A 21,818-nucleotide genomic window follows, 5' to 3' on the forward strand; every position below is an offset into this window, starting at 1 on the left:
GGCTGACACGAATGCCACGTTAGCTGCCAACTCCACGAGAAGAAGGTTTCAATCACCCATTACAACTGCGAACCAGACCCCTCAAGCCCAATGGCCAGACGCTGTTCCATGCCCTCCCAGTAACCCTGCAGCACGGCTATCGCTGCCACTTCTTATCGCCATTTCAAACATCCTCCGCTGTGGTCAGACAAAGAGCCAGACCTAAACAATGATGTCAAACGAAGGTTTCCTCCCAACGCAGTCTTGAACTACTAATGCCACTGATCACTCCTTAGTGAGAAAACAGACCGTGTCGGGGTTTCAAAGGCTTTGAAATCGAAGTCAAAAGAATGTCAAAAGCTTCCAGGGAATGGTAAAGCTATTACTGCATGTAAACATCCCCTGTGGGCAACAGGTAAGCATCGACTCTATACGTATGTACATACATACACACATGTAGAAACTAATATATGTCATGTGGGTTTTTTGATTCCTTCATTTTTTAAACACAGTAAAAAAAATTAAAGTAGGCTTTTTGGCTCATTAGATTTTAAAAGGCAGCTGAAGTGGCTGGGAGTTTTCCAGAGTAAAGAACTTAACATTTTTTAATTTCATTAAAATTCAGACAACTCTGCACCAGAAAGTGATGTCAGTTAGAGAAAATTAGTTTTGCCATGTTTTTGTAACAGTAATAGACCTGGTATGTATGAAACAACACAAAAAACCCAAACCCAGGAAGGAGCAAGACTTTATCTTCCATAGTTGTTCTCCATCTGGCTGTGTGCTGTCAAAGAGCATAACCTTTTTTACCAGCATAATCTGTGTCCTCATTAGGTGGATCTGTTAACATGATTAACATTAAAACTACACTAGCAAACTTCACTAAAATAGACTTGGCCTGTGTTCAGCCTAACTGCCCTTTCTTCCAGGGGAGCCACAGGTAGGAGCTCTAAATGAGGATTAAGGGGTTTCAAGGGCAGAACATCTTGTCCAAGGCTCCACGTGGCAAAGAGCATCCTTCATCCATCCCGGCCCGTGAGTGCAGATGGAGTGGGACCATGCGGGCTGTCCGCGGCTCCCAGGGGCCTCAGGACCAGGTGTCGTGGTTTAACCCGAGCTGGCAATACAACCACAATAGCCACTCGCTCACCCCCTCCCCACCCCTCAAATAGGGGAGAGAATCAAAAGGGAAGGGAGAAATTTGGATTGGGATAAACGCAGTTTGATAAAATAATAGATTACTAATACACTACTAGTAAATATACATATATATGTATATATATAATAGAAATAGACTATACACAAACTCCATTCACACTGGGACTGGCTGCTCAGGAAGCAGCACCTGGTCCTGAACAGCTGATCCCAGAGAGAGAAAAAAGGATTAAAAAAGGCAGAAAGGCCCAGAGGCCTCTGCAAAATGGCAAAAAGCTGAACTAAACGTCACAAACAGAACTCCCCCAGCTCCAACAAAAAGAGCGAATAAAGCAAGAAGCGAGAGATTAGAAGATCCTGACTCTCCTTAAATATGAAGCATGATGCTAATGGGATGGAACACTCTCATTGATCAGTCTGGATGTCAGTCAAGCTCTGCCCCATCCATGACCCCCTTTCCTGATGCCTCACACCTGTGGGTAGAGCGCAGAACATCTTTGGCTCTCAGACCAGAGCCATTAAAAACATTAACTCTGTGCTGGGGTGTTGGTTGTCTCTTGTTCTCAAACTAAGTCCAAATAATGACCATGCTAGCTATGAAAAGAAAGGTTTCTAACTGCATGAAGAAAATCAACTAATTTTCAGCCAAACCAGCACATCAGGGAAGGTCCAGAGATCAGGACAGTCGGCGGCTCAGCACCCTCCAGGATCTAAAGCATTACTCTGGCCCTGCAGAAAGTCAAATCCCCACTGATGGTCACAGATGCACTCAGGCCCTTCAGGATGTAGAAATCCTCTCAGATTATTCTTGCAGCTTTGAACAATGTTGGGAAATTGCTTAAGTCTTGTTTGGAAATAACACAAAAGTCCCATGTGCGTTCATTTTACCTTTGCAGTTCACCTGAACACTGAACTCTAAACCATTCGACACCACGAGACACATAAACCAACAATTTCATATCTGTGTTGTGAAGTACTTCTCCAAACAAACTTCAGAGTCAGCCATACATTAAACACAAGGTCATTACTAATCAGTGCAGGTACACGGTTTGATAACCTCGCTTTCAGCACCAGTGCCAACCTCTGCTGCTCCCAGTCCCCTCTCGTCGCTGGTTCCCGTCTCCCAGTTGTGCCAGTACAACTGTCTGCAGGGACAGATGGTCAGAAAGCCTGGAGAACTAAACTGGGCTACAGTTTCTCTTCCTCTCACTCCAAGGGTTTATTCTGAATTCCCAATATGTCACATACACAACACAGATACATGTGGGAGAGCAGAAGAGCAGAGCCTATTCAAACTGGCAGTGCACCACCCCTCCGCAAAAAAATAAACCAAAATAAAACAAACAGAGCATAACAGTCCTCATATAACCACAGCTTCACGCACTCATTGTCATGATGAACTTAACAAGCAGTGGCTTAAACCAGTTCTCAAACCACAGTGGATGTTTGAAGGGATGTTAGTTCGAGCAGCTTAGAGCAGCCCCAGGTTGCAGCTCTTTGTGAAACCACAGTGCAAATCAGATTGCTGACCCGTTCCGGAGTTTAACATCACACCTGTAGGCTGTGGTCAACCTTGGCTAGGTGGACAAGCAAATGTTTTCTTCTCTCGGCTACATCAGTGATTAAGCCAAATTAAAAAGGCAGAAACACCACAAGGGAAAAGAAAAAAAAATTTAAAAGATAATTTGCCCTTTTTAGCAATATAGGTCAGTTTTGGAAAATACTCCTCAGCACCTTACTCCTTCTGCAAGGATAATGAAGAGACAGTCGAAAATCCTGATGCCACTGAAACTTGTGACAAAGCTTCCGTGCACAGAGGTTGCACTTGGCTATTTCAAAACACTTCCCCGGTCACAATTACAAACGGGCCTTATATATGTATATGATGGGGTAAGTAGCTCACGGAAAACACAAGTTCTACCCTCTTAGTATTTTCATAAACATTTAGGTCAAGTGCAGCAGAGCAGCATCACAGAAAGCTCCTTCAAGATTCACTCCAGGAGGGTCAGAATCAGACACTTTCTTATTAAGTGCAGGGAGCAAAAGAATGAGAAAGCAAGTCAAGCTGTCAATGCAGGGAGTTGTCTGCATGCTGTTCCTCTGTAGAAACATAAGCACTGTAGAACCTCAGAAGTCCTTTTCAGACCTTGTGTCACTACCAACAGCTAATAGGAAATTCTAAGTCAAATAGTATATTAGCCAAAACACCACCAATAAATAGCAAAGTTGCCAGGTTTTGCATAAAAATGAAACACACTAACATAGCGCAGTTTGTTCATACCACGTGCAGTCTGGAATCATGCATAATGTAACAGTGCAACTGCCAACAGCAGGCTCACAGAAGATAATTTACACTTGTTTTTATGGACTTGAGGAACTGATCTTTGAAGTTGTCCCTAATGAGATTCTGCTTGGCCCTAACAGCATCCTGAGAGAGTGTGCTGGTTTTCTCCCTTGCATCCAGTGCATACTTATAATGCAGAATCCAGACCTATTTAAATTGCACATGTGGGCTGGTGTCCGCCCATGCCATTGCAAAGTCAGCTTCTCACAGTGGAGAAAAAAACCTACTAAAATGTCTCAATTTACCTTGAAGTGTTTTTTTGTAATTACCCATACCACCTTTACTAATTACCAAAAGACACATGGGTGTTAATGAATAAGGTTTCTCTTTAATTTGTACAGTTGAACTCGTAACTTGATTAAGCAGGTCACTGGCAGCTGTATCGCACATTGCAGAAGACATGTCCGAGGCTCAGAGGAAAAAGAAGTGTAGCTGTATAACAGATCAGAAGACTTTATTTCAAAAACACAGGCAGGAGCATCAGTAACACCATCAGAATGTTTTTTTCCTATGGCCTACATAGTCACTGCTTTAACACCATACCCACTTGTTTTTAAAAGCCAGTTATGAGATCCGCAAGAACCATTGAACCAACATCACTGAAATCTCATGTTGCAGCTAATGCAGTCATCACAATGCCTGCTACAACTTGGAGATCCTGTCGTACAACTGCTGCAAATGGACAATGGGTGAAACAGATGATGTCCACGGAGAACAGACCTCAGCTCCATCATGCTCGAAGAACACAGGTGGACACATCTGTAGTCACATGTACAGTAACACAAGCCTTCCAGAGTACTGGACCAAAAATGACCACAAAAGTTACATAAACATTTAAAATCATAGAATCATCTCAGTTGGAAGAGACCCTCAAGATCATCAGGTCCAACCATAACCTAACTCTGATACTAAACCATGTCCCTAAGAATCTCATCTGAACATCTTTTAAACCCCTCCAGGGATGATGACTCCACCATTTACCTGGGCAGCCTGTTAACCCTTTCTGGGAAGAAATACTTCTCCCCATACATAGCAACCTGCATAACATGGTTCTTGATTATCACCTGTTTCAAGTCAAAAGTATTCAAGTAAACTAGAGTCGATTTCCATTTAGATTAATACACCGACATGAAAATTACAGCAGTTCAGGAACGTTTTCATGCACCATTCAACTGCCCCTCTGCAGGACAAGAGCCTTCAGGAGGGTGCAAAAACAACAGCGTTGGGGATGGCAACCTCAGCAGCCATATGTTGTAGCTAATATATCATATATACTTAAGTTACACCACTAGTGAGTCAACATTTTAACTTAGTTCTCTGCCTTTTTCTGCTTGGAAAATAGAGATGAAGAAAGTCCATAAATTCTTTGAACATACTCGCCAGCACTGTTCATGCCCTATGAACACACAGTATATTGTTTAAGATTAGATGACTTCGGGTAGATAGCAGGACACCTGATATTTCATTTAGAGCTCATTGTCTAATCTGTCCCTAAACAAACAGAAATTCTACCCTTTGACAGCTGTTTAGTGCCTTAAAAAAACCACAAAGGACTCTGCTTTAGTTGCTATAAAGACGTTAATGTAACAAAGACCACTACAACTGGTGCTCTCTGAAGAAACTCGGTTTGAATGGTGGCAGAGACTAATCGACCCTCCCGCTTCCACCTGAAGTCCCCACAGGTAAGAGACGAGAGTCATTTGTGGGAACTTATGAGGGAAGCTCTGACAGTAACTACAATAGCTCTGCGTGCACACGTGGAGAAAGGATTTGTTCCCAGCGCACTGTCTGACACTGCTCGCAAGCACACTAAGCCCAAAAGAAGAAAAAATTGTAAAGAATGGGGAAAAAAAAGAGGAAAAAAAGCGCCTTTTAAGCGCTGGGTTCTGGGCACAGCACTGAGAGGTTCAGATGACCTTGCCTCGGTACGTTAACGTGCAGCCTCTTGGTCAGCATTGCCCGATTCCCTGGTGGACAACTACAAGGCACAAGCCTGCAAGCTCAAAATCTAAAAGAGCTTTTGTTAGGGAAATAATAAAACACATACAAACCCAAAAGACAGACTCCGATACTACTGCTGCAGCAATGATGTGCCATGTATTCCTGCTACGCTGCATGCTAGAGCGAGATTTGCCTTTAAACGCACATGCAGATGGTAGGATCTTAACAAGTGAAATACAGCTGCGGGTGCAAGGTGTGTTAAGAACTGTACTTCAGGCCAACATCTTATCTCTGGTTATTTCTGGGCATTTGAGATCATTTATCCCTTTTTCATCTTCCATTTATTCTGTATAAGTCACCTCCAACACATTCCTCTCACATTTATTGGACAAGTGTCTGGACCCTAAAGAAATTGTATTGCCTTTTTATAACTAGACAGCCAGAAAATTGCCACTTCTTGTATCAAATATTTTATAGGTCCCCATTTAATTTGAACTAACTAATTAAAGAAAAAACATCTACCAACTTCCTGACTCTATGTGTTTCAGTTTACAACTTCTAACTCTATAGCACTGAATAAAATGATTCATAAAAGGTCTTTCCCATTCTGTAGGATGCAGTTTTAAAACCTTCCCAGAGAAATACTGACTGAAAACAGTGACTCTTGCACATCACAGTATTAAATGATGGAACGAACAGACTATCGATGAAGACAGGAGATCTAAAGTTAATTTTCATCTTAAATTAATATTGGCAATCTCGACCAAATGCAAAGACCCTTTTCAGGAAAATATGCTCTGTATTAATAACATCTAAAATGAATGAGCCTGAAAACAAAACAAAAACCCCCAAACACAGACCATTTAAACTCTTTGAAACCAATACCAGGACTTCCTTTCTCCTCTGACTCAGAGAAAATTAAGGCTCTACTCTACTTAAATACATTTAAAAAATGACTTGTTTTCTTGAAGGCATAAAATTTATGGTAATGGACAACTAACAACAAATGATGAAAACTCCAAGAGTTAAAGGTCTTCATTCTGTTGCCAAGATGATGTATCAGGTTCTGAGAGGAACAGTACGTGTGATCCTTCCATTAACACAGCAGCACTCTCAAAGAGGCACATATTACAGCATTAGGTCTGTGCAGCCCCATTATATGGGCAATGTTTCTAGCAGAAAAACTAAGAATTCTGTGCAAACAGCTAAAATAATCTCCAAAAGATCTAAGAAGTTGCAGCGACTCCTAAGTTCCCCTCAGTAGCCCAAAGGCAGTTTGCAAAGTGGAAACTTTCAAGGTATAGAGTAATAATGACAGAATAAAATTATTTGTTCTTATAAACATGCCTTCCTTTCAAAGTGGCAAAGATCATTGTTTAAAAACAAAGGATGATGGAAAAAATCAAACTAATGTCAAAATAAATAAAATGAAAACAATTTATTTAAAAACTTTCAAGGAATTTAAACTATTACATCCAAGCTCTCTACATATATATCTATCTATATCTATCTATCTATATCTATTTTAATTTATAATTGTGTATTTACAGAGTTTTAATTTATTTTCTCCTTTCCACCAGTAGGGAAACATAAATGCTTGGCTGACATGAAATCTGCAAAATAAAAAAGCCATAAAGATGAAATTTCCCTCTTCTTTAATATCTGTTAATTGTCATAATCTTGCACATACATTGTTAACAACCAGAGAATGGGAGTCCCTGAAAGAATCATAGTAGATAAAACTGAGGGAGCCACTTAATCTGGCATCTCTAAGCGACTGGTCCTGTCCCAGTGGAACCAGTAAGTGTGTCACTGATCACTGCATTTAACAAGTACAGGACAAGGCTCCTATTTATTAAATATGTTGGATCACATGAAATTTTAATTCTAAACAATGGTTTTTCCCCAAAACGACGGTCCCACTGTTAATGGGAAAGAAAATAACCCTTGGGTAATTCTCACTGCTGGCCAAAAGTGAACGCGCTTTAAGAAACAAAGAAGCCTAGAGTAATTAAAAAGTAATGACTTTTTTCTTTGTGCTCCCTATATGAAAGGAGCACGAGGGAAGATACACTGGCCTAGTGCCTTTTCCTTCCCGTAAACTGATAAAATAGCTAAACATTTAGGAGTAATGTGCTGACCCTGATGCTCACAGTCACTACATTCAATTCCTTACACCAGAGAAATTGTAAACGTGGTAAATAGCGAGTTTCCTGGCTCACAAATACATCAGATGAAGTCCCTCTATCACACTCCTTTCTCCTGCCCTCCCCCATTCTCCCTCCATCTGCTGCCCTCCTGGGAAGGGAGCGCTACACTTAATGGCTTTGTGCTTTTAAGTCTAATGTGCTGGATATAAGTTAATGCCCAGTATAGTAAGTGAGGACTCTGCTGCGAGGAAGCCTCCGGTATTGTTTTTTCCTTGTCTATGTCCAGTGGAATCTCAGCAGCCCCACTACCAAGCAGCATGCAAGGAAGAGAGGGTCTGGAAATACAAAATACAACCTGGGACAAAAACAAATCTTGCAAGACACCACATACCATAACCATTAAAAAAATATTCTGGTAAAAAGTTGGGATTTTCCTATTTGTCTCTCCCCTCAATGTGATGATTTAAATTTAGACAACACGCCCATTATAAAATAGGATGTATAAAAACAGGGGTAAGCGTTTTGCTGTCAGTGGAGCGTACACAGGCAAAGTCTTGTTGACAGCATTCTGATCTACAAGACATGGGAAAAAATAACATGGACTTGATCCATCAGAGCGATGAAGAGGACGACTGTATTTGGGGACTACAGGCTGACCTGCTCTCTAACCATCTCCTCTGCCCCCACCCCGAAAGCTCCAGCTGGGAGATGCAACACTGATCCACCAGCACCTTGTTCCAGGCAACCTTCACGCAGCAGACCCTGCAGGACAATACGGCACGGCGAGAAATCTCCAGGTGTATGGAGGTTAAGGTCAAGCTTCATGGTCAACTCTTCATGAGATAAATAAAGCGACTGCAATACCAGGTACCTAAAATTTATTGTTTGGAATTCCGGCTCGTCGTTTTCTGCTCTAACCACTTAGTACTGTTACCAGTATAAGATTATAATACACTGTCTTCTTGTTTGAAAAAGGCATTGAAATGATAATTTAATGAAGTCTAGTCACATTTACTACAGGATAGAATTGTTTTGATTTCAGTGTTTTAAACACACACATTTTGGCCACAGCCTCCTCATTTTATAATTAAAATCAATCACACACAATATCACAAAACCCACCCTCTGCAATGTAAGACCTAGAAATTCCAATCATAATGGCCCACATCAAAACCAAAAGTAAATGGGCAAGACCTGAATTTCCAAACCCCAGCAAAGAACAACTTCTTTATATCCCCTGAAATATCTTCTACGACTTATATGCAAGCACGGTTACCTCCCTCCTCTATTTTTCCCACTTATCTGCATGCAAACATTACAGGAAAAAAATCAGAAGGTCAGTATGAGGCCTTTTGCAAGCAGGAACAACCATGATGAATTCCATTGAACTACAACACAGACGCCAAGTATGATTCAAACCATTGGAAACAATCAGGCAACGCTTCAAGGACAAAAACTCACAACTTGCTGGAATCCCTTATAAGGACTGGGAAAAACCTGGCATGAACTAAGAGGTGAATGATTTTATCATGCACGACTGAGGAGACTTCCCAATCCACTGCCTTGCTGTATTTCTGTTACACCTAAGCACATTTGTTTTCTCAAGTTATGCCAGGACATTTTAAGAATTGAAAGCCAAAACCTATCAGATGCTCTTCTGGGAAGGAGACATGCTGGATCTCCATTTCTACATTTTTCCATGGATATCCATGCTAGACAACTGACTAGGAAATTAAGCCACCTCTGGTAGTTCAAGATTAGAAATGTAAACTAAGTAAGTTACCCTGCAATATTCAGTACAAAATCAATGTTCATCACCAGCACTTCTGAAATAGTTCTGCATCAAACATAAGTTGCATATAGTAGCTTAACATATAACATAGACCCCTAAAATCTGCATTGTTTACAAGGCTTTCCTTTTGCTTATTTGTCCAACAAGATATTCTAACAAAGATTTGTAAATTAAGATGAGAAAATGTGTGGTGGGTAGGTGTAGCACTTTGCTTGGGTTTGGAATAGCCATCCGTCCCAAAGAACACGCTCTCATCACTGCTGGCATGGAGGAACAGCCTCATTCTGCTACTCAGAGAAAACCACAAGCCAAAAACTCTACGATGACATTCCCAGTGTGGGGCCTGCAAATTTTGTAAAGAGTTAACTCCACGTTTGGGTATCTGTGCTCTAGAAGTTGTTCCACAGGATACATTGCACTCTCACCCTTCAAGCATTACATGAAAGCAAGAATCTGCTGCTTCCACAAGAATGTCTCTACTACCCTGATACCAAAAAAAAAAAAAGACAATCTTTCAGTGACAGTACAACATCCTGATTGTAAGGTGTATCCATCTTTTTTGGCCAAACTACTGCTGCAGAAAACATTGCTGGTCAGATCCCACCACACACCTCCCAGAAGATACGAACACACCGCGTATTGTACATAGACACTAAACCCTAAGCCCTGTGTCCCTTGGGGTGACTGATCAGGAGAGGAACACATAGGTAATACTATAACACAGAATCAGATCATGTAATGAAAATTTCCATTTACAGAGCTCAGCTACTGAAACAGGCCTTTACAACTGAAGTCGTCTTTGTATGATTAACACAGCATAAAAGAACATTAACATGCAGACGCATAAAAAACAACCTGTTTTCTTTCTTTCTCCCTGTCAGGATTTACCACGGGGGCCAGACTGACTCTCCAAGGTGCTGCTTTAACAGCATGATTTCATCCATGAAGAAGGTAAAGAAATGTCCATCTCCTCCTACCCTTGGCCATTGGCTGGTCCATAAGCCCACCCCTGTCACCCACCACTGGTGAGGCTACAACAAAGAGGTCACCAAAAGTAGCTCATTGGGGAAAAAAAACACCACTAAACGGACATAAAACTCAGAGCACATCAGTGGTACGATCAATACAGCAGCCTCACAGCCTCAGCCAACGCTACTGAGGAGGTGGCAAAGCATGTGGCAGAGGATCGGGGAGCTGGGGAGCAGCGCGTTTGGTGCTGAAAGTCGGCCTGTCCATCCAGAACTTCCCCCCTCCCTCCCAGCCCTGCGAGTAACCTACAGGCACCGCTTTCCATGCAGACAGCCCCTGGTAATCACACGAGGCCGGTAACTCACAGTGAGGTTGATCGACAGATTGATTTTGATAGGAACTGAGACTGCTCTGGCAGCCTGTTCCCACCAGCACTAGAGGCAAAGGGGTTTATCACCAATTTAAACCAGACCTGCCTTCCACCTCAGGACAGGGCAATCTGGAAATACAGTAGCTAATAGGGTGACCGTGACAAGAAATTATTTTAAGCCTGTCCTACATTTATAATAATAACAATAATATTAGCAGTTTTACAGCATCAGCCTTCCACAGATATCACTACATTTTTTTAAAGGTAGGCTGACATTATTCCTTTTTCCAATGACAAAAAGAGAGGTCAGAACCTTAATAAATTTTCCCAAAGGGTTTAGCATATTATGACTACAATGCATACACACAATACAAGAGGCCTAAATTTGAGTTTTAATTACAAAACTGCAAACCCCAAAAGCCTTATATTACCACCATACCAACACTTTCACCATACTCCAATCCAGCATCTCAAAAGCCTTTAAATCTAAATGTATCCTCGTGGAAAAGTCTTTACTCTCATTTTACATGCAAAAATTAAGTTTAGAACTTATGCTTAGATATTTGCAAAATAAGTAACTTTTAACAGAAAATCATTAAGATTGGTAGAGCTCTTAAGTCACACAGCCACATGCACAGCAGTAAAGGAGTTTTCTTAAGGAAGACTAAAACCAGCACCTTTGCAGCTCAGCTTCCACTGTTTTGTATCAGAAGGACGAGCGAACACAATCAGTTAATGGCCCTGTGTTTAATTTGGGACAGCTGTAAGGATTCTCACCTCCAGCTGTCTCCTCAGCTCCTTTCTGCTGGAATCCCCAGGATGCTGCAGGGAGAGCTCAGCTGCTCCGGGGCAGCTGCTCAGGAGCTTCAGAAAAACTGGTTTGTTCTACTTCACCGCCGGTTTGGGAAGTGCTGTGTTTCTGTAGCCACCCGTGTCACTGAGGGACAGGAGACCAAACCTGCATGAGCTCTGCGAGCTGACCCACCGTGAGCCCGGACCTCAGCAAAAGACCCCGTGTCCAAAGGCAGGACTCGAGTTTCAACGGGGCTTGTTCAATGTACTCATGTTTTCACTACTAGAGCTCAAATGTGACTTGATTGTTTCAAGGAGTGCTGTTTTTTTCAATTAATTTAGAAAAATAAATATCAAACTTAGGTGCTCATGAGCTATGTATGCTTTTATAAGTGTTATTAACGGACAGAGCAACAATTTCCACCAAAACTATGGGCGCCTGTCACATCAGTATCAAGTGAAACAACCTGCCCAGCCACACCAGGTACAGCTGACTAGCTTAAGACTGAATCTCTCTATTCTCTCAACCAATATTATTACATATACAAGCCCCACCATTCTGTAAACGTCAAATGAGTTTGTATTCTACTAATGCCAACTCCCTTCCCCCTCCCCTTAAGTATTTATCACACATCTTCTATGAAACAAAAGTTTAGATTTTTACAAATCAAATGCATGATTTCCAACTAATCTCAGTGGGATTTTATAAAACCTATTAAACGCAAGATGGTTTCGCAAAGAAAAAAAAAGTAAGATTCTGTTTTTCAAGGTTAGTAGTCTAATAAGATCTCTAGGTTTTAACAATTTAAGGTTTCATCACAGTTTAAAGATTTTTCTTCTATGATTATATAGCTATATTCTTATATTACTATTATTATATATACACGTTTACACATAGTCATACATTTAAATACTTTAGCCAACTATACATATATAGTTCTATTAATATAAAACACTGTTTATACTCTGTTTTAAAATAAGAATATTCACATGGGGAATTACTCCAGTACAGGAAAGGCAGTAAAATTATACAGTTACAGATTGTTCAATGTATCTCCAGGTATGCATAAACTCATTTAGAAGACTTTTGCTCTGGCACAGAAACCTGTACCTTTCTTACTCCCCTACTATGGAATTTAAACCATACCAAAGTTTTACCGTGTGCTCCAAGTATTCTTAAAGGAAATAAATCCACCAAGTCATTCTGGTGAGACCAGAGGAGAGTTAATGAACTCTAAGAGGCTCAGCCCGCAGCCACCCAGGGTACAGGTAGTTTTACCTCCACAAAACTCCCTCACCAGCTGGGCCTGTCCAAACCGGCATTTTCCACAACAAATACACAAAGTTTATTTCACTCTCCCCTTTTTTTTACCCTGTGAAAGTGAATGACGTGTTGTACCCAAACGTAAGTAAATAATGTTCCATTTTCTTTCCGGTTCCTTTCCATTGGACTGAGGAAAAAGAACACGTGAGATGGGAAGGCTCCCCAAAACAGAGTCTTATTTAAATTAAAATGGTTTAAAGATCCACTGTGGTAGCTGCTGTAAAGCTGAAGAGATAAAATAAATATATAAATAAATAAATATATCTCTCTCTCTCTCTATGTAGATATATAGATATATAAAAGCCTAACAAAAAAAGGGAGAACACCCTAATCAAATGATTAATTCAATTATCTTTAGCAATTTATACTTTTTTCCTACTGTTTGCTTGCAACAGGAGAAATCTTTTTTACCCTCTCTACTCAGAGGCTGCAGTTTCGCAGGATGGAGCCCCTGGAGCCGACAGCTCCTCCTGTCTGTTCCCATCCCTGGTGCTGCTGCTGCTGTCACCGCTGTCCTGGGCATCACTGACCACAGTCTCAAACAACACACATCTCGAGGGTCTAAACAGCCTTACAAGTGTCTTTTTCTTAAAAAAGACAGGCACATTATAATTGTTATTATTTTGCAGCTGCCCTTTAAAGCAGGGAACTAAGGTGATGAAGTTAATTAAAACTGAGTGAAAGTAAACGTGGCTTAGCACCCAAATACAAACATTTTATAACATCTCCAGAAAATAAGTGAAAGCCGTGAGGGGAGCATGGCTCCAAGATGACTCATTTAACATGATATCCTTCTATCCAGAATAACCGTGCAGTAAAAATTGTCTTTAGAACACCTGTTCAAACATTAATTAGTAGAGAAATAAAACATGCAGACTGGACAAACTGACTCAAAATTCATACCATACCTAAGTAACAGACAGACAAAACTGCTGTCACAGCCAGCCCAAGCAAAGAGAGCTTTAACACATGGTTATTTACCTGATAGTACATGTAAATCGATTCACTCAAAAATGCTGGGTAAAAATACATATAAAGACGACGAAACAGAACTGTACCCCTGCTGACTGAACTATATGACGCTGTCACGTGAAAGGCACAAAATTAAAGCGGGCGAAAAAGCGCAGGACACGTGTCCCACGAAAGGCACCAACATCAGTGGTGCCTTAACCAGGTGTACACTGGGGATGTTCCACTGACTGTCTGTTTACTCTGAGAGTCGAGCCCAGACGACACCAGAACCAGAAACATCTCAGTACACACCAAGAATCCAGCTCTCATCGTTGCACACGAAAACGCACATCCATAAAGAAAGCACTTTAAAAGAATTTCCTTTAGGAAAGAACATCGTCCTTAAGCTGCACCCAGCCGCTGATTTATGGCATGCAGCAGGACCCTGTAGCAATATATCGCCCTGCTATTCACATACGTGTCATAATGCTCAGTTCCTGTGTTGCTTTACTCATTTTTCATCATCCCACTATTTTTTTAAATACATTTTTCACAAGAGAATAAAACCTCCTCAAGCTCCCTTTCAATAAAAAAAAAAAAAGCATGCATTAAGATAGCAAAAAAGAAAAGCAGACTGCAATATCAAATCAAATGATCCTGGCAGTTGCAGCAATATGGCACTAGCAAAAATACAACAGGGTAAAAAAAGATGACAGTTTCTTTGTTAATACTGCTTTGACCAATTTTCTACTCAGGTTTCTTGCTAGATGACATCGTCTTTCAGAAATTCCTTCCATTACAAAACGCCGGCAAGACAAGTAAGGAGCCCCTCAGAAGCTACTACACACTCTAGTCTCTCCTACTCAGAAATAACTCTGCATTGCTTCCCATCACACAAACCCAGAGCCATTGTCCATCTCCAGTTCTTTGCCCTCCTCTATTCACAACTCCAGATACCTGGTAGGATCCTGTCATTCTTTTTCTCAACCGGTTTTCTAAACGCATCATTCGCTATCCAGACCTACACCTAAACTCACCTCCTGCATTGCAACATTGCTTTCTTTGCTTCCATCCTAAATCTGAGACTAAACCCCTTCCATTTTTTCCTAAATGTTGATCTCCCCTTCAGTACACCACACCCTTCCTTAGGACCAAATTAAGAAAGCCGTAGTATTTCCATTAAAAATTCTTTAAAACACTATCCCTATATTGGACTTTACAGTTTCAGTATTTATTTCAATTATACAATTTCTCTAAACAATACCTTCTAAGACATCTGTCACGTCAATATCTTCTTAAGACATACACAAATTATTAGGGATGTAGCTGTATAAAATGCTTACAAAACAAAGCCTGAGTAATTTTTACAATGTAGAACGCCACACCTAGTTGGTCCTAAAATCAGTGCTCACTGACATCAATGTCAATAAGAAGGGGTTCTTTGAAACTGTTTTCTAAATTTCTTTGTTCTGAATCAGTCTCTGCATCAAACCAGTACTAAAAAGTGCAGCCTGGAGTGCAAAACATGCAACGGAAATTTGCTGACAAAAGGTCTGAAAAGCGACTCAAGAAATGGAAATATTTCTATGAGAAGAGTTATGTGATCGTTGTAATAACAAATTAAATGTAATTAATGAAAGCTTTTTCCACCTTGACAAGTCACATGCACGACAGACACTCTCCAGCATCCTTGTCCAGCATCCTTCCTAAAGTTGCTTTTAAGATTGTAACCACATGAAATCCTATTAGAAGGTGCTGAACTCCTACATTGTGACTCTTCCGGCAGGGTTCTACATAACAAAAATGCGATGAAGCACCATACAACTTCTCCCCCCTTATTATGCAAAATCCTTATCAAATTCAATAGTGTGGCATCGTTCAAAACCCTGACTAACAATGGCAGGCAGGAGGTCAAGAGATGTCGTCTTTGTTTTAGTTTCACGTGCTTTTTAGCCTAGTAATGTTAAAAGAAAAAAAAAAAAAAGAACCTTTACAGAAATAAGTGATAAAGATCAAACCTAACTAAACAATGGGAAGGAAGTTCAGAGTTAAAACTGGTACTTAGCTCTTAACACAAACCATTGTCCCTCGGTACTGGGCAGCAGAATGATCCTGCGGGTCACAGGATCCCCAGGAATAATAAGGTGAGGTGAGGTGAGGAGCCTTCAGCTCCACGCTGCCCAAGCTTTGCTTGGTTTAAGTTCAGCCCAGGGACGTGGTTTTATGGCAGAATTTGTATTACTTGGGAGGAGGTGATGGGCAGTCCCTTTGTGCAGTGGAGTGCAGCACGCAGCACACACCGGGACAAAGGAGTCAGTGATCAGGGGGCACAATTAGTCCCAATTAGGCCTATTTCTCAGCCGAATTGTTAAGGGCTGGGGGAAGGGAGCTTAGATTATCAAGCAATGGGTCCCTCAAGCGACACAAGTTTCAGAAAATGTACCTATTAGTCATGGCTGGGGCAAGTTTCCCAAAGCCCAGCGAGCCTCGGGAAGGAGTTTCCTCCAGGAGATGACGGAGCAGGGTTTCTCAAACATGCAAGAAACATGATAACCATTTTCCCTAGTAGCTAATGCGACTAACCAATTTTTCCAGCTTTCAACCCATTCCTTCCACAGCAGTTCTCAGCTCCAGGCAGACACACACAAAGGCAACGCGGGGAATACTCACATGTGCACATGCGGAGGCTGGAACCTGCTCTGATTGATGTTGTAGTGAGTGAACGCCTGCGTGGGGTTGGAGCTGTATTCGTCCACCGTGATGGTAACTTTGCCTTGTGAAGGAATTCCATGAGCCATCCTTCCTCCTTATGGACATGAGCAGCTCACAGCTTCCCAAGGCCAGGAGCGCGGTTGGGCATCGTGTTCCCGGCAGCTCCCGACGCCAAGCAGCTCCTCATCAACTCCGCGGGCCTCTGCCAGGACAGAAAGACAGCACACCTGGCTGTGAACTCAAAGGAGATGGAAATGTACACAGACATATCACTCTATCCTCTCCTCATTTCCATTCAACTATATTTTTCGATGAACCCATCACCTAACTCTCTAAGCATTGCTATTCACAATTTTTTTAATTACCTCATCATTTAACACCAACATCAATAAATACATCCAAGGCATGAATGCTTAATGTAAGGCTTTCTCTTCGGGAAAATATACTCGACGTTTACCAGTCTTTATTTCACATAACATCTCGTGCTAATTGCAACCAAGAAAATTAACAAGTGGACCCAGTTTCCTGAAGGACAAATGGCTCTCCGCAAATACACATGCTTGTTTTCAAGGCCTTGTTTTAGCTTCACAAAGTAAGCTACCTCTGAGAGATTTATGAGAAGCTGATGCAAACCAGGGAAATATACAATTGCACGGCAAAAGGTATGGCCAAATATCTTTGAACACAAGTTTTTATCTGTGCAGAGAAAGGCGAGAATATAATCTAGACAATGTTAACAAAATATCCATGTTATAGTGCACTAGCAATGAAACTGGTTTGGATGCATTACCAGACAGTAATGATTTATCTGACAGGTTCAAGTGCGATTTTACACATAAATATTTCTGCATAAGGTGAAAGAAATATGCTCTTCCCTCTCCGCATCGCTATCTTTCACTTCTTTAAAGTGCTCTTAAACATATTTTGCATTAAGACCAGAAGCACTCTAGATGAGCACAACCCCAATAGCCAGAAACTTCCCAAACCTGATCTCTGCTGAGCTCCCTGCACAGAATCTGAGCTTCAATTCCTTCAATCAATACACTGAGGATACTTCACCTGCCTTCCTTTCAGAGGGACTTTGTGAAAATTGATCAGCTGATGCTCGAAGAATACTTTCGAGATGAGCAACTCTCTACAAGCACTATTTATGAGGTAGATCCTCGGCTGGGCACGCCATCCCAGCTGCAAGGACTTACACGAAATCACGACACTTTGCATCAGTTGATCCTCCCCTTTAGCTGTCACACACAATAGTGGATTTGTCATATCTGGTGTGTACTTTACAAAAGTAAACCAGCGCTTACTAGGAAGACAAAGAGACAGGAAAGAGAATGACTTCAGCCCCAAGCATCAAACTAGCAATATTTTCCTAGTGTGATATTCCTGGACTTTTCTTAGCTCCCAGACAGAAATGTGTTTGCCATGTGTAATGTTAAACATTTGGAATCTTTGATTTGTATTCAAAATATATTTTTAATACAAAGACTAATTTCCAGTTTGGCATGAAGCACGATAAAAATGCCCTGCAAATGGCAGATGGCCTGCTATAGGCCATTTATTTTACTATTTTACAACCTCGGGCCTATGTAGGCTTCCATATGTTAGTTGGGTTAAGACATTCTGCAACCTTCATTCCAGTAATTGTATTCTATCCTTCATATTCTTTATTATTGGAGGGGAAAAAAGGAATGAAGATGAAACTAACCCCTTAAGTTCCTATTTAAAACTGACTCACTAGTGAGCCAGCACACCTCCATAGCTACGGTAACACCCTGGTCTTCGCACTAATCCCCTATTGTAAGAAAAAGCGCAAGTTTCAGGAGTAAAAAATCAGCAAGGTGAGCTTGATTAAACCAAAACCTTGCTGCGTTAGAAGTAAGACACATGCAACAACTCCTCACAAATGTGCAACAACTCCTCACGAATCGTAATGTAGTGGTTACCAGACCAAGTTTGCAGCTGTTTCCTTAATTTCCCTTACAATTATATTTTAGGGTTATTTTGCATAACAGTAAAACACAACACCTGCTTCAAATTGCAGTCCTGTTCCAAGTACTGTAATTCTTTTGAGATGGGAGCTGGGAAAGAGCGTGAAACACAGAGCAGCATAATTGCCCTGCACTGAAAAGTAAATACAAATTAAAACATCTTCCTGTTAGAGAAATGACTGTCATTAACAGGAATGCTACCCATCACAGCTCCCAGGGAAAAAAACTAAGTTTTTCTTCTACACAGCAAGAACTTTAGCGTCTGCATAAATTAAACAGTGTGAAAATTACATGTCTAATGTTATTTTTTCGTAATTAAAAGCTACAATATAAAACAACACGTTAAACAAACAACAAAAATACATTTGGGTTTTCCGAAAAGCTAAATCATGCTATTTTCAGTAAGGAAGGTCAGAACATTAAATTTCGTATTATAGTTCACTCATGGAAAAAAATCCAATTTGTTCATAAGAGTGAATTATACATAAAGATAATAAGCATTTTTTACAAGGTTTATAACTATCCATGTTACAGAAAGAAATTACAACTACCATAAAACAAATTATAAGAGGATACTCGAATAGCTGTATTAAATACATAAAAGTTGACTTTCAGTAAGATTATAAGCATATAAGCTGCAATTGCTTCCCATTGTTCCCATCTTTAATCTTAAGAATAAATCTCCACGCTTAAATTAAGAGAAAGCCGAACAAAGCATCCTTCTAAAATGAAATTCAACAACAAATGCTGGACTGGAAAAACATTACATTCGAAGCTGGCGTGTCCTCTTATTTCCATTTAGTGCTCTGTAGACTACTACAGCTCACCTACCAGGCGTAGCTAATTATTACCTGCTTTACTGTGAACTTCTCTGAAAAAAATATCAAACAGGAGCTGAACACTTCAAAACTTTAAAAACATTTATTTCAGGCCCAAGATTAAAAAAAACCAAAAGCTACTCTGAATCACTACAATTCTTCTTTCTCCAACTACAATCACTCTTTGAAGATCACACACAGGAGATGAGTCCAGAAGAACAAAAGTTGCGTTATTTTTCACATCTGTCAAGTAAAACAATGCACAATATCTTCCACACCTTATGTGGTATTTTTAAGTAAAAATTACTATATTAAAAACCTAAATGAAGATTTTCTTTCTTTCTTTTAGCATCCCAAATACAGCCGTTATCCTGGGAGCAACAATCCTTTTCCCACGTGGATACGCACCGACAGCGAGACAGATGTGCTATTGTACACATCTGCTCGGTTTTACAGGTACAAACCGGCACTTTTCGCTCAAAGGGCTGACACAAACTTAGGCGCAGCTCATTTTAAATCAGCACGCTACTGCCGTGCCAAAAAAACTGCCACGGAGTAAGCGCGGATAAGTAATTTGAAAACGCAGCGTTACATTTCACGGAGAGCTCCACATGCACACACAGGCACGCGAAAAACCCATTTCCCCCAAATAAAATATTTACGCCTTCCTCATCTGAATTTCAGAGCTCTGCCTTCTGGCTGCTCTCGCGGTGTCAAAGAAAATTGTGAGCGGCAGGAGAGGGAAAGGGTTAATTCCGTGTCAACACCTTCTGTTGGTACATCCACTATCCCGACACTGCTACAGCAACAAAACACGTTACACCCACCCGGGGCGCGGGCACCGGCCGCTGCAACAGCCCCGCGTTAGCCGGGGCCCCCCCGCACCCCCAGTTTGTCACAGGTCACCACCCCGCGCCGCGGGGATCATTTAACAGCTGCCCCCGCGATGCTGCGCCGCAGTTTGCGGACAAGTCCGGGCTCCAGCCTGCCCACCGAGTCCCCGGCGGAGGCACCGGGGAGCCGGACCCCGACTCCCCCCGCCGCCGGCCCCCCCATACCTGGGCTCCCGGCCGCTCCCCACCTCCGCCCGCCGCCGGCTCCCGGGCCGCCCCGGCCGCGGCCCCGCGGGGCGCCGGGCTCGCCCCCCCGGTGATTGATGGCTCCGGGTGGCCAATGGCTCCGGCGCGGCCCCGTCCCGGCGTGTGCCGCAGCCCCCGCCCCGCACCCCCTGCCCTGCCCCCCCCCGGCTTCCCACCCAGGGGGGCATTTCTGTAATTTCTGTGCGGTACGTGCCACGGCGCACAAAGTTCACATCACCCCACCGCACGCACAACTGCCACAGAACCGAAATGATTTTTCCTGGGGGAAGGGAGGATGCTCGGGGGAGGGATGCAATAAACTCCACGGCGAGCCGCGGGGGGGGATGCCCGCCGCTTTTTATTCCGGCAGTGCCAACCGCGCCGTCCCCCGCATCTCGCCCCCACCCCCGGAAGGTTTCCAAGTGCTTGAGGCCTCCAGGATCAGGGTTTCAAAGCGGGTTCTCCCGCCGGTGAAACGGAGAAGGGAAACTCCGCCGGGGAAAAGCAAAGCAAAGCGCTTTACCCTCCTTACTTTTGCAGTGCCCCCCCCCTCCACCCCAACCCCGGGTCCCTCCGCTCCGGGAGCTCCGTCCCCCACCGGCCGCTCGGCGCTGCGCCCGCCGGGGCTGCCGCTGGCCCCAGCCAGCACAATGCTCCCCGGCCTACCCTCCCGGCCCCGCCGCGGCGCCCCCCGCCCCGACCCCGAGCCGCCCCCCGGCCACTTCCAGAGCTGCAACCCCCCCCCGCCTCCACCCCGGCCGGGGAGCAGGGCGGCGGAGGGCAGCGGGGGCACGGCCTGGGGGAGGAGGGCAGGGCGGGCTGGCTTAGCGCCGCCGAAAAAGCCGCCTCGGCTGCGGGGAAGCGCCGCCGCAGCGACCCGACCCGACCCAGCGGGCTCGGGGCGGTCGCGCCGGAGGAGGCAGGGAGAGCAGGCGGCCAGTTTTATCCTCATTATTGTTCGCAGGAGGCTGGCCCCGGCGCCGCCGCCGGAGCTCCTGCCCGCACCCCCCCCCTCCGCTCTCGTCCATGACACGGCACCTCTAACCCGCCGCTTTGTGCGCCGCTGCCCCCCGCCGCGCCCCTCCCCCGGCACACAGACACCGACCCGGGGCCGCTCACCTTCCCCCCGCCGGCTGCCGCTGCGGGCGGGTCGGGGATGCGTTCAGCGCGGGCAGCGGGGCTGCTCCATGGGGCTGCGGGGGCGCGGCCGGGGCAGAGCCTGCGCCCGACCCCGCGGCGGTGCCCGGCGGCCTGGGTGCGGGTCCGGGTCCGGGTCTGGGGCGGCGGCAAGGGCGGGCGCGGTGCAATGAGCGGGACTGCCACTGGGGTCAGGGAGCAGGCACCAGGAAACACGGCGGCCACGGAGCGCTGTTCGCGCACACACACACATACACACACACACACACACAGACACACGCACAGCTCCTCCCGCTGCCTCGCACTTCACCCCC

The 21,818-nt window shown here is 43.5% G+C and overlaps 1 protein-coding gene across 3 annotated transcripts in view; it reads right to left on the reverse strand.

Moving 5' to 3' along the window:
- Nucleotides 1-21,791, reverse strand: part of MPPED2 (metallophosphoesterase domain containing 2) — a 106,794-nt gene extending 85,003 nt beyond the window's left edge. Inside the window, exons 1-2 of one of the 3 annotated variants that reach the window (XM_065839244.2) lie at nucleotides 21,487-21,791; nucleotides 16,438-16,681 (exon numbers count right to left, since the gene is read on the reverse strand). In XM_065839244.2, the coding sequence (XP_065695316.1) occupies nucleotides 16,438-16,565 (128 nt within the window). In that variant the 5' untranslated portion in view covers nucleotides 16,566-16,681; nucleotides 21,487-21,791. Of the gene's footprint in view, nucleotides 1-16,437; nucleotides 16,682-19,321; nucleotides 20,064-20,346; nucleotides 20,483-21,486 lie in introns of those variants that run through there. The other 2 variants (XM_065839245.2, XM_065839246.2) reach the window with 2 other exon arrangements.
- Nucleotides 21,792-21,818: the final 27 nt, after the last annotated feature.

Source organism: Patagioenas fasciata, chromosome 5 (assembly GCF_037038585.1).
Source record: "Patagioenas fasciata isolate bPatFas1 chromosome 5, bPatFas1.hap1, whole genome shotgun sequence".
Taxonomy (NCBI): domain Eukaryota; kingdom Metazoa; phylum Chordata; class Aves; order Columbiformes; family Columbidae; genus Patagioenas; species Patagioenas fasciata.